The sequence below is a fragment of the Pseudochaenichthys georgianus genome, chromosome 24 (assembly GCF_902827115.2).
Source record: "Pseudochaenichthys georgianus chromosome 24, fPseGeo1.2, whole genome shotgun sequence".
In the NCBI taxonomy this organism is placed as follows: Eukaryota; Metazoa; Chordata; class Actinopteri; order Perciformes; family Channichthyidae; genus Pseudochaenichthys; species Pseudochaenichthys georgianus.
In genome coordinates this window covers 16837212-16851014 of record NC_047526.1, presented here as the reverse complement: position 1 = coordinate 16851014, position 13803 = coordinate 16837212, and the positions used below count along the sequence as shown (strand labels likewise).

The 13803-nt window shown below is 40.7% G+C and overlaps 1 protein-coding gene across 1 annotated transcript; it reads right to left on the bottom strand.

Annotated features, from left to right (window-relative positions):
- On the bottom strand, positions 1-1827 carry LOC117439625 (E3 SUMO-protein ligase KIAA1586-like). The gene has a single exon (XM_034075614.1). It carries the CDS (start codon positions 1825-1827, stop codon positions 1-3), a length of 1827 nt encoding a protein of 608 aa, XP_033931505.1.
- Between the last annotated feature and the right edge of the window lie 11976 nt (positions 1828-13803).

Sequence of the window (13803 nt, the reverse complement as noted above, 5' to 3'; positions counted from 1 at the left end):
CTACAGAGCTTTCCAGATATGTTTGTACTCAGGCATCTGACGTGTGCATTGCCTCCTTGCTTGCGTGGCAGAGCGATGGCTTCTCAGCCATGTTGTGACGTACTTCCTTGGCTCAAAAAGTGTTACAGGGGGCCCATTGATGCTGATCATCATCAAATTACTTACATTTGACAACAACAGTGTCGATCTCTTGTCTGTGCATATATTGTTCATGAGACTGAAGCCCCTTTCACACTCAGCAGTGCTGCAAGGGATGGTCTGCATGCATCGTATGAGAGGCTTTAAGCTTTCAGGCTCACTGTCTGGGTGCTCAAGGAAATCTCTCATACCATTAACTGCTTGCTCTTCACCTAGATTGAACCGCCTGCAGAGTCGTTTCACTTGTGCCTCACCATGCCGTATGCCAGGGGTTGATGGCCAGTTGCCTGTAACCAGAACACTGAGATCATGAAGCATTTCACCATCAAATGAGAGGCGCTTCTCCAAGTTGTTGATCAGACTTTGTAGGAATTGTTTTGCATTGATTGGTGTGAGCTTTGCATTTGACTCCAAGGGAACAGATCCTAAATGTCCCAAAGCTTGTGCAGTCAGTGCCTCCTCTAACTTCTCTCCTTGGGTATCTTTGAATGATGCCAGCACTCTGATGGTGCGCTTTAGAAGATGGTCTGCTCTCAAGAGTGTGACAGAATGGGCCTGGAGTTGCTGAGACAAGTTTGCAAGTTCAGACAGTGCATCAAACATGAGTCCGAGGTCACACAGGAATTCCTTGCTTTGCATTCGACGTGCCAGACCTCTATAAGTTTGTCTCTCTTTGCTGCTTCTTGTTTGGTCGCCTGCAGCATTTTCAAAGTGTCTATTGAGTGCTTCATATGATGTCCACACAGCCTTTACAGAACGGAAACTGCTGGCCACCCATCGCGTACTTAAAACTCTGCCAATTTTCAGGACTTGCGAGCCCACTTCTTGTGCTGCTTCCAGAAGCTCTCGTGAATTTTTATTGGACTGACTGTAGAGATTGTGGATCTTCTCTAGGAACACTTTGAAGTGGTTGACTGCCTGAACCTCATCCACAGCATCAGATACAGCCAGTTCCAAACGGTGGTTCATGCAGTGCCATGTGAAGAGGTTAGGGTACCTTGCTGTCAGCCTGGTTGCTACACCAGAGTTCTTGCCTAACATGACACTGGCTCCATCAGAAACAAATGAGACCCAGTTCTTTTGAAGCCACTCTTCAGTGAAGCCTGCAGTGTCCAAACAGTTCAGCAGAGCTCCTTCTATATCCTTTGCCCTTTGGCTCTCCAGCTCAACCAGCTCCAGGAACAAAAATTCAGGAGTAGCTCCATCCACTGAGGCTTTCAAGTTGACAATCATTGCAGATTTGTGGCTGATGGATGTAGCCTCGTCAATGAGAACAGACAACTTGCTTGAAGATGTCACAATACTGTGAACTATTTTTTTCTGCATCTCTTCTGCTATATGTTCTACATTTTTTGTGGAACTGTACCTTGAGTGCAGACTAGTGCCCATGTTGGCACCATTTTTTCCCTGAAGCTCAATGAGACTATCATGGTCAGTAAAAGGTCGGTTCATCTTCGCAATATAGTATGCTGTTCTGAATACAGAATCTGTCTCTGCAAACAAAGTCTCTGACACAGCTCTGACCACATTTCCAACTAAATCCTGTCCACCCTTCTCCGTGAGCTCCTGGGCTATTTTGTGTGCTCTGGACGTCTCATGTCGTCTGATCTTGTTTCTCAAAGAGGCCAGAGATGTTGATCTACTTGAATCTGAGGACTGGATCTTAAAGTGCACCCACTCCTCAGACATCGACACTCGTTGTTCTGTGAGGACACCTGTTGATTTTGTTGCGCTGCAAAGAGCACAACCTGGAAATAAACAAAACCATGACTAATTAGCATAATACACGTTTTTACCAATAACATCTGCAGAAAAGAGCCAAGATTTACAAAAGTATTTAATAAACTGCTTACAATATTTACATCATGGCTAACACATGCATGAAAAGCAGATACATGGAGAAACATTTTCCACATTTCAATAGCTAATTATTTGACAACTACTGATAACTAACATATAGTAATGTAATGGTGCAAATGTTTTAAATGCACTTTTAACATGACCATGAATTAACTCTCATTTGCATAGTCATTGACTTTATGAATTTCTGTTGTTTAGATCATCTTTCCTTTGCATATGTGTTCTGACATTCACCTAACTTTCTGTCCCTCCACTCTAACCAAGGATGCCTGTTCTTAAACTCCATAGCCTGACTTTCAGTCCACAAGGCTGGCCAGGAGCTCTCACCTGTGTCTGAAACAAGGAGATAATATAAACATTGTGTTCTGTTTAAGACTACACACACACACACACACACACACACACACACACACACACACACACACACACACACACACACACACACACACACACACACACACACACACACACACACACACACACACACACACACACACACACACACACACACACACACACACACACACACACACACACACACACACACACACACACACACACACACACACACACACACACAATCTCGCTCTCTTTCTCTTCCATTGATCCACCACACTAAGGTTAATCAAGTTAGCTACAGTTACGTTAATGCTAATGCTAATTTCACTTACCAGGTACATTTGCGGTAGCGCCGGGCTCGTTCTCTGTCACCTTTAGGACAGCCGCCTGACCTGGCTCTTCTTCTATAGTGGTAATAGGGGTACACTTCGAAAAACATTGAAATATTGTTGTCTGTTTTCGTTTCATGTTTGCTTCCTGTTTAGCGCTTGAATGGTGGACGGATCAAATTCTGATAACGTTAAAGAAAGGTGGGGTTTGTCATAGCCGAACAAAGTATGTTGCTGTTGCTTAGCAACAGGCCACGGGCGACGGAAGCCCCAGATATCCAAAAGTATTAACACAGAAGGGGCGAAAGCGTGAAAGCGCAGTCACAAAATGATGTTGTTACGTATCATCGCTCATTTTTAAGAGGGTATACGGAAATCACTGGCATTTTCTAGTGGGTATACGGCGTATACCAGCGTATCACGTAGACTACACCACTGCATACACACACACCCTCCCGGTCCTCCCGATGGCCAGTCGGTGCCTGCCGGTGAGTGTGGAAGTGTGGTCTGCCACAAGCGGGCGGCAGGAGCGGGGCTGTCAGCAGCATCGGCTTGTAGATGGTATTTTAAACTCGATGCGCTCTGAAACTACGGGGCGGCCGAGGAAAAAAAAATACACATGCGTTAATCGCGTTAAAATAATTAGTGGTGTTAATTATTTTTTGCGTTAACGCGTTATTAACGCGTTAACTTGACAGCCCTACTTTTAAGATCATGGTTAATCATCTGATTCGTCTGTACATTGCTGTTTTAGTCTGTGTTCTTCTAATTAGTGTCTACAGTGTGTGCCGAGTGAGCTGTTTGAGAGCCATGTGGGACAAAATCCGATCATGCCCCTCCCTCTCACTGTCTAAGTCAGGGGTGGCCAACCAGTCAGAGGTTAAGAGCCACATTTTTTCTATGTTACTGCAAAGAGCCACATCAAACACACAGTCACTGATACCGCTTGTTTCAGTATTTTGTTTTATGGAGACAAGATTTCAACCACGTCACTGATGCATTTTTGTGGCATTGGGATATATATTTTTTAAATCCTCTGGAGCAGAGAGAGGAGATTATTGTTATTGATTAATGCATCAGTGTTTCTTTGGGTCAAAAACACTAAACTCACAATTTAAAATGAAAGCGTTTAGTTTATTTAATAAAAGAGCACATGTTCAATGTGAAAAGTGACAGTAGTTATAGATTATTTGCAATTTGGTGCTATATATATATATATATAGCGCCCCTCCAAGACAATGGTAGGGGAAACACTGGATAGTGTTTAATCAACGATAGGTTTCCCCCCCTCAAAGGTGATTGGTTCACTGCATCGCAGGTATTATTGTGATTGGTTCTTGGGCCACATCAAAATTAGACGCGCTGTCATTCTCTCATACTGACACCACACATACACACCGGGAGCCGGGACGAAAGTAACACGGGACGAAAGTAACGGAGCGATTTTATCCGAGCCCAAACAACTTTGAACGGCCAAATTACGTCAGAATTATCAGCATTCAATACTTAACAGACCTACTAAATATCAGGTTTAACTGTCAGGAGTAGTGTTGTCACGGTACCAACATTTTGGTTTCGATACCAAGCAGGGCCGGACTGGGACAATAAGTCAGGCCGGGAATTATACACCCAGCCAGGCCACTACTAGTTTTTTGTGCCATTTTGCTGGATTTATTTGTCAATTTTTACAGCATTGCTGCCCATAGTGATAGCCGTCTAAATCTACTACCCAAAAATAAACATATGGACATGGGTTACTATTTAAAAAAATGTGCAATTATATTTAGGAACCGATGTGAACATATTTTAAGTGAAGGTGGACCTCAAATCCTATAGGGGGGTCCGGGGGCATGCTCCCCCGGTAAGATTTTTTTTTAAATGTTGGACTTAAATGCATCAATCTGGTGCATTTTGAGGGGGAAATAAAGAGACTACACCCATATGAAACAGAACTGTATACATTTAAATAATCATAAAATCATGGCCATAATCAATAACATACCTTATCCAATATGAAAAAACATTGAAACTTGTTTATTTATTTGTTTTTGTTTCATTTATAGTTGCGAGTGTGTCTGTGCTCCTGAACCAGCCTCACCTGTCTCCCTCCTGCTCCTCTTTGAGGCAGCAGCAAAGACTAGTTTTAGGTCTCAACAAGTTTATCTTACCTTTTTTCACCTAGTTAACATTTTATTTGTATTATTCATGCATATTTTACTAATCACTCCCCCCTCAAATGGAAATATGTGTTTACATAAATGGTGACCAAACCCTTTGAGACCCACAGAGATAACTTAGACTAAGTTAACTATCTAAACACTCAGAGAGTCCTTTACCTCACCTGAGCTGTAGTTATCAGTCTGACAGGAGAGGACTCTCCTCCACCTTGTTGTTGAAAAAGCTGCTTATATCCGTTAGCATCTGGTGCTAGCTAGCTGCGCTAACAACAACAATACACGTAACCGGTGCGCGCGCGCTTTATCTCACTCGCTCGCGCCACATTACACACACCCTCCCGAGCTTGAATGACACACAAAGACCAATCGAGGGCATTAGTGTATGTATGATCTGTATGAAAGTGGCCATGTCGGCAGGCCACATCATGTAGACAGCCAGTCACCCTCTGTGAGGCAGAGTCAGACCCACATTTGCGCAGCGTTGCGTTCACAATACATACATAAAGAGAGAAATTCCACAGGCCAGCAGGCCACTTAACAGGCCAGGCCATCGGGAAACCTCCCGGTCCTCCCGATGGCCAGTCCGGGCCTGATACCAAGTCAAGAATTGCGATTCCGATTATTTTTCTTAAAAAAAAAGGGAAACCGTCTTAAATGTAATTATTCTGCTTTATTTCACACCATAACCATAACAGAAACTTTTAAACAATGAGAACAATAAATGAAATAAATGACAATACGTATTAAATTAAATTAATACATTTCTCACAGACAGGCCTCGTGGTGTCCGTAGGCTTGCCCTCACTGTCAGAGATATATATATATATATATATATATATATATATATATATATATAGATAGACATCTACGTTTTTTGTGCCCCACCACTTTTTGTACATAGAAACGCCACTGCGAACACAGGAGGGAGCTTGGCTGTCTACAAATAAAGACGGCTCATTTGAATTCTCCCCAAATATATTGAGGCTGAACCGGAACTTTGAATTCTCTGCTCCCATCATAATCTTGGCGATCTCGTTAAAATTGTGAATGCAGAATCAAAAATACTATGCAACTGGTTTGCAGTTAATAAATTATCCCTTAATATGGCCAAAACAAATTACATGTTATTCAATACAAAGTCTGAGAGTAGAAATGACTGAATTATACGGATTTGCAATACAGAGATAGAAAAAGTTGGTGCATGTACATTTTTAGGACTGCTTGACGAAAAACTCAATTGGAAGCACCATATAAAATATGTACAGACTAAACTGTCAAAAACAATAAGTATTTTGTATCATACTAAGAACATTCTTGAAGAAAATATACTCTTTATAACAGTCTATTTCTCCCTTACCTTTACTACTGCTCCGAAATGGGAAACAAATCTACAAAAAATAATAACATCCCAAAAAAAAGTATTACGAATAGTCTGTGGTGTCGTTAAATATGAACACACAACTCCCATATTTAAAAAAACTCAATCTATTAAAATGTGTTGAGATAGTACAGCTTAAAACAGTACTGATTATTTTCCATAAGAAAATGCCTAATAACATTCAAAAGCAGTTCCAAACCACAGCGTGAACATATGAATGTAAAAAAGTCACTTGAAAATAAGTGTTCACAATGTTTATATGTGTAACACTCCTATGTACTAGGTTGCTTTCAATGAGGAGTAGAAGATTATATAAATAGAAAAAACAATATCAAATTAATATAGCCGGCATTTTATTAAACATTCATACAACACTTTCACAAACCCCTCATCCACCCCAGTGAAACCCAATCTGCTATCATGGACAAAACAACAATAATCGAACCCGGGTAGTCTGTAGTTTCTCTCTCTCTGGTAATCCAATGACCATCAGTCCTTTTTCTGGTGAGTAGAATCCTTTAGAATCCTTTTTCTGGTGAGTAGAATCCTTTAGAATCCTTTCTCTGGTGAGGAAAAGACAAAAACTGCAGCCCCAAAAACTGTCGTCAGCTCTGCTAGTTCCTGGTTCCCCGCAGCATCAAAAAAGCACATCATCAAACAATTCGAACACACACAGGGCCCACACTCAGCTGTCACTCATTGAGCCTCATTAACAACCACACCTGGCCTGCTCTTCCTCTCCTCCCTCATATGCAGACTCTGCTGCCCCAGCACTGCCCCAAGTGGGAGCTGCTGTTTATTACAGGGTCTAAAACTCACTGCATTATTTGAGTGGGTTACATATGCAATTATGCATATATTATTATTATTATTATTCATTAGCCAAGTACATGTATACCTATGTATATATTTATATATAGTATTTTAATTTCCAAAAAAAGATAGTTGAAACTGCTATTGACATGTGCAGAAAATGACCCTATATCTAGTTTTCGTATATATATATATATATATATATATATATATGAATTTATTGTTTTCCTGCCATAACTTTTATTTAATTTTTTCTCCTGTTTTCTTTATTTCTTTGTACTCCTTCATTTCTATACGTTTTTGACGCAATCATGCAGCTGTATTAGGATGATGCACGGGAGGGCTACTTTCCACAAGCTATGCTTCAGCCCTCCCGCTTCTACTAATTTTGTTCATCTTTGTGTGTATGAATTCAACTATTTTTGTTTTTCGGATGAATAAAAAAAATAAAATAAAAATACTTTCAGCTTGGGGGCCCCCTAGTGGCCGCGGGGGCCCTATGCCCCCGCATAGTCCGCCTATAGGAAGAAACGGCCCTGACTACAAGGGTTGACCATTTGGCCTTACATAAAACACTTGCTAAATTTGAAAGCCCTCCATTTGGGTTCCACACCAGTGCGGGTCAGGTTTTTTCTCAATCGGATACATTTTGGAATTGCTGACTGTACTGTGAAACAAGAAAACGGCTCAATGTTGCCTTTGTTAGCTGATTTTAATTAAACCCTGCATGTATTTTCCCCCTTATGCAACAACAAGCCACAATTATGCAAGCACTCAAAGACCACATTGAATAAAGTTACAGGCCGGTTGTGAAATGGCTTGAGTTTCCAATTAACTTCTAACATGTTTGCAATGCGTCTATGTTGTTGTGTTTGTGCTCACTCTATCCCTCTGGGGTTAAAAGGAAAGCTATTCAAGAGACATGACCTCTTTACAGTGTTTGTCAGTGATGAAAATAGATCTTCTTCGGACCTGTATTATTGCATTTCGGTGTCTTGGATGATCTTCAGACAATTTAAATAGGTTTGAAAACAAGATTAGTATCACTTCCGTAACACACATACGACTGATTATTATCCCAGTGGTGAATACTGTGTTGCATTTTAATAAGCAAATCAGTGGGATGAGTTCTCGCCCATGACTCACATCAGAAGAGCCTTTCTTGTCTTTCAACTGAATCACAGTGTTTCTGTGGCTTGTGTTCAGGAATAGAAGCCCTCATCAGTCTCCCCTTATTATTACGTTCTGGTGATATATTACAAATTCATCAGGATTGTTTCAAAACACAATCAGGGACTTCCAACGGCTCTCCAAACAAGTACAGACACACATGATAAATCAACCGGTGGAGTTTGTGTGGGTGGCACATTAAAATGATGGGTGTTCACATAATGTTTAATATGCATAATTTTGTTGTCAGAATCCTCTGTAACTACCACTTGGGTCCCCATTCAGCAATTGCTGTTTGGGCAATTTTGGGAGCTCTACGCTCCCTTGTTAGTGACGTGTGTTGCTGGGTAAATTTGCAGCTCCGGCGGCCTTGGCTTGCAACCTCAGATGGCATCAATCGGGAAAAACATGTAGGGGTGGGAGGGATGACAGACAAAATGCTGGAGGGAGAGAAACATAAAAAATACAACTATTGAAAGATGACATGAGGACATGAGTGGGGTTTGAATACAACTTGAAGAAACTAAAAGAACAAACAGATCTAATAAGAATAGGTATTTTTAAGTGAATGAAGGGATTGTGTCAGATGAAAGACAAAAGCTGAGGAAGAAATGAACTATAATAATGACTTAAATGTACTGTTTATAGCGCCTTTCATAAACCCAAGGACTCTTTTTCTTACTGATGACTAACAAGTGTATAGAAAAGTGATAGGTGATTGATTGACTTGATACTAACAAACTGTGGCAAACAGAAGGAAAATAGGACATACTGAATAAATATTTTTGATGCTCAGTGCAAATTCTGTGATGGTAATGTTTTTGTATTACATTATTTTCTTTCCTGCATGAAAGACTGCCTAGTCACGAGCAAAAGTGATTGTAAATGGAAGTTTTGTCAGTATGCGATTTCAAGAAAAACATCACAAATAAATCATCTTTGTCAATCATTGGATGTAAAATAATGTAAAAACAAATCCAATATAGTTGGTAAGGTTTATCTTTGTGGGAGTCCTAGTGATTATAGCCATCACACAATGCATAGTTGCTCTTATTAATACAATCACAGATTTTATTTCAAATTTCAGCAAGTAGCCAGTAGCCGCTTGCCATGATCTGCTGTGAAATTGAGTTTGGAAAAACCAATGCAGGATAAGTAACTGTAAAGCATCATCCTTCCTGTTGAGAAGGTCAACAACTTTAATGGTTTACTTTATCTTCTCCCTCAATGTTCCTATGACGTCTTTCAGCATATCTGAGGTGCAATTAAACATTAATGATCTATACGTTGAACATAAATTCCTAAGACATTCACTCACAGCAGAGCTGGGCCAGTAAACGCTCATAAAAGTGATGCAAGGATTCCCCTAGCGCCCTATTCAAATGTCTCAGTACTGAAAATAAGTTAAGACATGTTGTGTGGTGTAACATGTGCATACGTCAATGCAATACAGCCTTTCCTGTCACATCAAATCCAGCACCTTGTCCTCATTTAAATCCCTGGCCCTGAGCCAGCTTTGTAGGGACACAACTGGGGTACAGGGGTACAGTTTCCTTTCATAACACGTGTACACATTCCAATATGTGACTTTAAACTTTAAAGGGCCCATGACATGGCCATTTCTACTGATCATAATTCCATGGTTGAGGTCTACTAGAATAGATTTACATTGTTCAATGTTCCAAACTCACATTGGTTTCTCATACAGCATCTCTGTATAGTATGTGTATTCACTCTCTGTCATAAACGGCTTGTTGGAGCTCCTGCCCCCCCCTCCCTATGAGCCCACTGTGCTCTGATTGGTCAGGTCGCCCACTCTGTTCTGATGAGTCCACCACATTACAGCGGAACATCCGTGTTTATGTGTTACAATTAGGGATGCTCCGATCACCAATTTCGGGGCCGATCGCCGGAATCAGTATCGGCCGATACCGATCGCCGATCTGATCGAGTGGCCGGGGCCTAAATGGAAGATTTAAACATCACTTTAAACAAACAACAATCAACTTAATTATTACATTCAAATGATGTACATTATTCAAGTTTACATTCACTTTGGATAATAACACGGGAGAAATGAGCGGAAGCGCTCTCTTTTCCTCTCTCCCTCTCTCCTGACAGCATCTCATGCAGCTCACTGATCCAGTAATGAGTGACCCGACAGTGAAGAATAAATATATTTATAGAACTTTTTTTTGCCAACGTTTTCACTCCTTTTTAGTCCCTGCTAGTGAGCAGGGACTTTCCTGGGGAGAAAATGGTTCCAATTTCTGATTGGCTGGGCGAATAGCAAACCACGCCCCGTAAAACTCTGAGAGGTTTTTGTGAAGCCGCCATTTTATTTGTTGGCATTAGCATTATTAGCATTAGTATTAGCCCAGCGCACAAACGGAGAGAGACTAATTTATGGCAACACAAAATAAAACATGGGAGCGGTGGAGTGATGAGGAGGTGTCGGCTCTTACTCGGAAGGCTTCAGTAGAAGCTGCTGGGAGTCTTCCCCAACTCCGGGGACTTCGGGTGGCAGTATACGCCGTGAAGTTGTTTGCGGCCTGCCAGTAAACCCAAAGAAGAAGAAGAAGAAGAAGAAGAAGAAGAAGAAGAAGAAGAAGAAGAAGAAGAAGAAGAAGAAGAAGAAGAAGAAGAAGAAGAAGAAGAAGAAGAAGAAGAAGAAGTCGGTCTCCTGTCCTTTCTGAAAGTCATAAAGATTACATTGGTTATTTAGATTACTTATGTCCTCAATTACCATGGGATTACTGAAACCACCATGAATTAAAGAAATGGTAGAAATTAATCTAATCTGAATTTTGAAACATTCCTTTCCTTCCCCTCCCTCTAAATGTATCAATACACATTAGGATGTGATGCTCCTGACTACCATACAAATGTAAGAAGATAATATTTGTTTTAAAGAATTCAAAGAAATAAACAACAGCAACAGGCTCTTTAACCAAGGCAACGTTAGCCTAACATGTTAACAAGGCAGGTAAGAGTCACACTATGTATATATTTTTTTTAATGCTATTTTATTTCTATTTAAGATGTTTACAGTTTGGATTGTTTATTTCTAGTCTTTTAACTTCTCTAATGTAAAATGCCTTGTCTTTTGCTGCTGCAATGCAAACATTTCCCAAATTGGTATCAATAAAGTACTTCTTATCTTATCTTAATCCTCAAATAGTAGCAAGTTTTACTTTTTTTTTAAAAAACATATTGATTTAACTACATACACATACCGATATGTTGTATAAATATTGCAAATCAAAACCTTTATTGACCACTAATTACCAAAAATCACAGTTCTATCTCCTGTTATTAATGCATTCAAATGGCCCGCCACGAACTTCCGGGAACTATCTGAGTCTCCATGAACCACCTGACGATCAAGCACTTCCGCTGTCGCAACTCTTCTATCTATACGGCGCTGGGCTGAGTGAGTGTGTGTGTGTGAGGAGCCGTTACGTCACTATGCCAGTTACGCCACTTTACTCAGGAAGAAAAAAATGGATAAAGAAAAATGTCCAACGAGGCGTTCTGGGGCAGCATAGACAGGTATTTTCTGTGTTAAGGCCCGGACACACCAAGGCTGACACCAAAGAACTGACACAGACGGACCCCGACTGTTGCGTCGCCTCGCGTCTCTGCGTTTTGGCCATGTGTCGCACTGGAACACACCGCAAAGACTTCAGCCGATGGCCAAGTAACACGTCCGAACTGCGCATGTGTGAGTGGCAATAACTTTCCTTACCGGCAGGCGGCGGTAGTGTGTATTCGTCATTCAAAAGAGGCAACAACCGGAAGACAGACTGCGTATACACCGAGAGAAGAAGAACAGACTGCGTGATATAAACAAACAACAAATAGCGTGTTCGTTCCATTTGCACTCAACAGCGAGAAGCTCATGGGGCTTTCCCGAACATGTGTCGAGAGCTGGAGTTAAATTAAATCTCAGATTTGCCTTCTTAATAGTTTGTTTGGGTCCCTCACTTCCGTTTAGCTTCTCATGCACTGATTCGCTAAGCTGAACAGCCAATCAGAGTGATTTATTTAGCCGACTGCCTTTGGCTGACTGCCCTCCCATTCAACATTGCACCCAACAAGCACCCAACAACACGAAAAGGCGTCAGCACGGCTGAAAAGACACGATGGTGCGGGACACACCAATCTGAGTAGGGCGTGTCGACGCTCATCGTCGGCCTGACACCCACCGACGGCCAAAATCGGCTTGGTGTGTCCGGGCCATTAGAGTTGTACTCGCTACAGGGTGTACTTTGAGGGTTTGTGACTTTGCCGACCGTTTACATGCATAAATAGCTTCATAACACACAAGGGGACGGGTAATAACGGGAAAAGCATGACATGGGACCTTTAAACTTTGACACACTTAAAAAACGTTACAGCTACTCAGTTAAAAATGGATGAGCTTTACATATTTCAAACTATTACAGCACTGAAACATTTTGTTGAACAAATTACATTTTTAATATTTGGTGTGTTACTGAAGGTATATTAGGTATGTGAGTCCAACCCTGTACCATATACATTTTCAGATAAATATATGCCATCTAAATAGTCATTTTCTCCCCTACATAATGCTGGAATAGATTTTTGACAGTTTGGATGAACATTTCGGCAATTTAACCACATGTTCAGACCATATGTATCCGCAATTGACATCTGTCATGGCAACTAAAGCATACTAATCATTTTAGTAATATAATAATGCATTATAACACTCATAAATCCTCATAATGCCTTATAACAATACTCATGAAACATTTAAAGCATTCCATAATAATTTATAATGTCAAGTATTGTAATATTATATAATCAATGGTCATTTAGCAACAGTTTTTTTGCAATGGCCTACAAGTGAGGTATATGATTCCCATAGTTAACATGTTATTATCTTTATAATTCATTATAGATATAGATAGTCTTACATACATTTATTTGTGAATATGGTTATGTTTAGGTATGTGGTTAAGGTTAATAAATAATGGAAGATACAATGCTGATTTGAAGCACAACACAGGACAAAAACTACAATGTTTCCCTTTCAAGTATTCAAATGAAGCGCTTGCATCACCTCTATTACAGCCTCTTTTGTGCAACACCATGAATGCTTTTGAGTAACGATTGTTGCAGGTACGCTTACAATTGATTGGTTGTGGCGTCTCACCCTGACTGCAGGCGTTTTCCCTACTTCCGATTGTGGTGGGGAAATAAACACTTTTCTGTCAGCTATTTCGGACAACATGTTCTATTAAAACAGTTTGTTCCATAGAAAAGTAGCTTGCAGTGCACAACATGTTACAAGATGTTGGAAATCCAAGTAGTTAAACAAGCCAAGACAGAAGCTAAATGCATGAGGATTGCAGTTTAAGTCAAGCTGATTCCCCCCAACTGTTACATGGATCCAGCAGCTGGTGGTATGTTGGATCTGCTTCAGTTTGGTTACACAAACCCATGCATGGTATGTTTGTTTTGGCTTTTCTTTCCTCAAGGGACAGGTGAGGTCCAGCAGGCCAGCAAAACGTCTTATTTCCTTCACTTAAGAATGAAAGATGCCCGTGACTTGGACGCCTTTGTGATTGTT

Excerpts from the sequence above, each read along its gene's own strand:
- LOC117439625 (XM_034075614.1), bottom strand. The coding sequence starts at position 1,827 with ATGTCTGAGGAGTGGGTGCACTTTAAGATCCAGTCCTCAGATTCAAGT.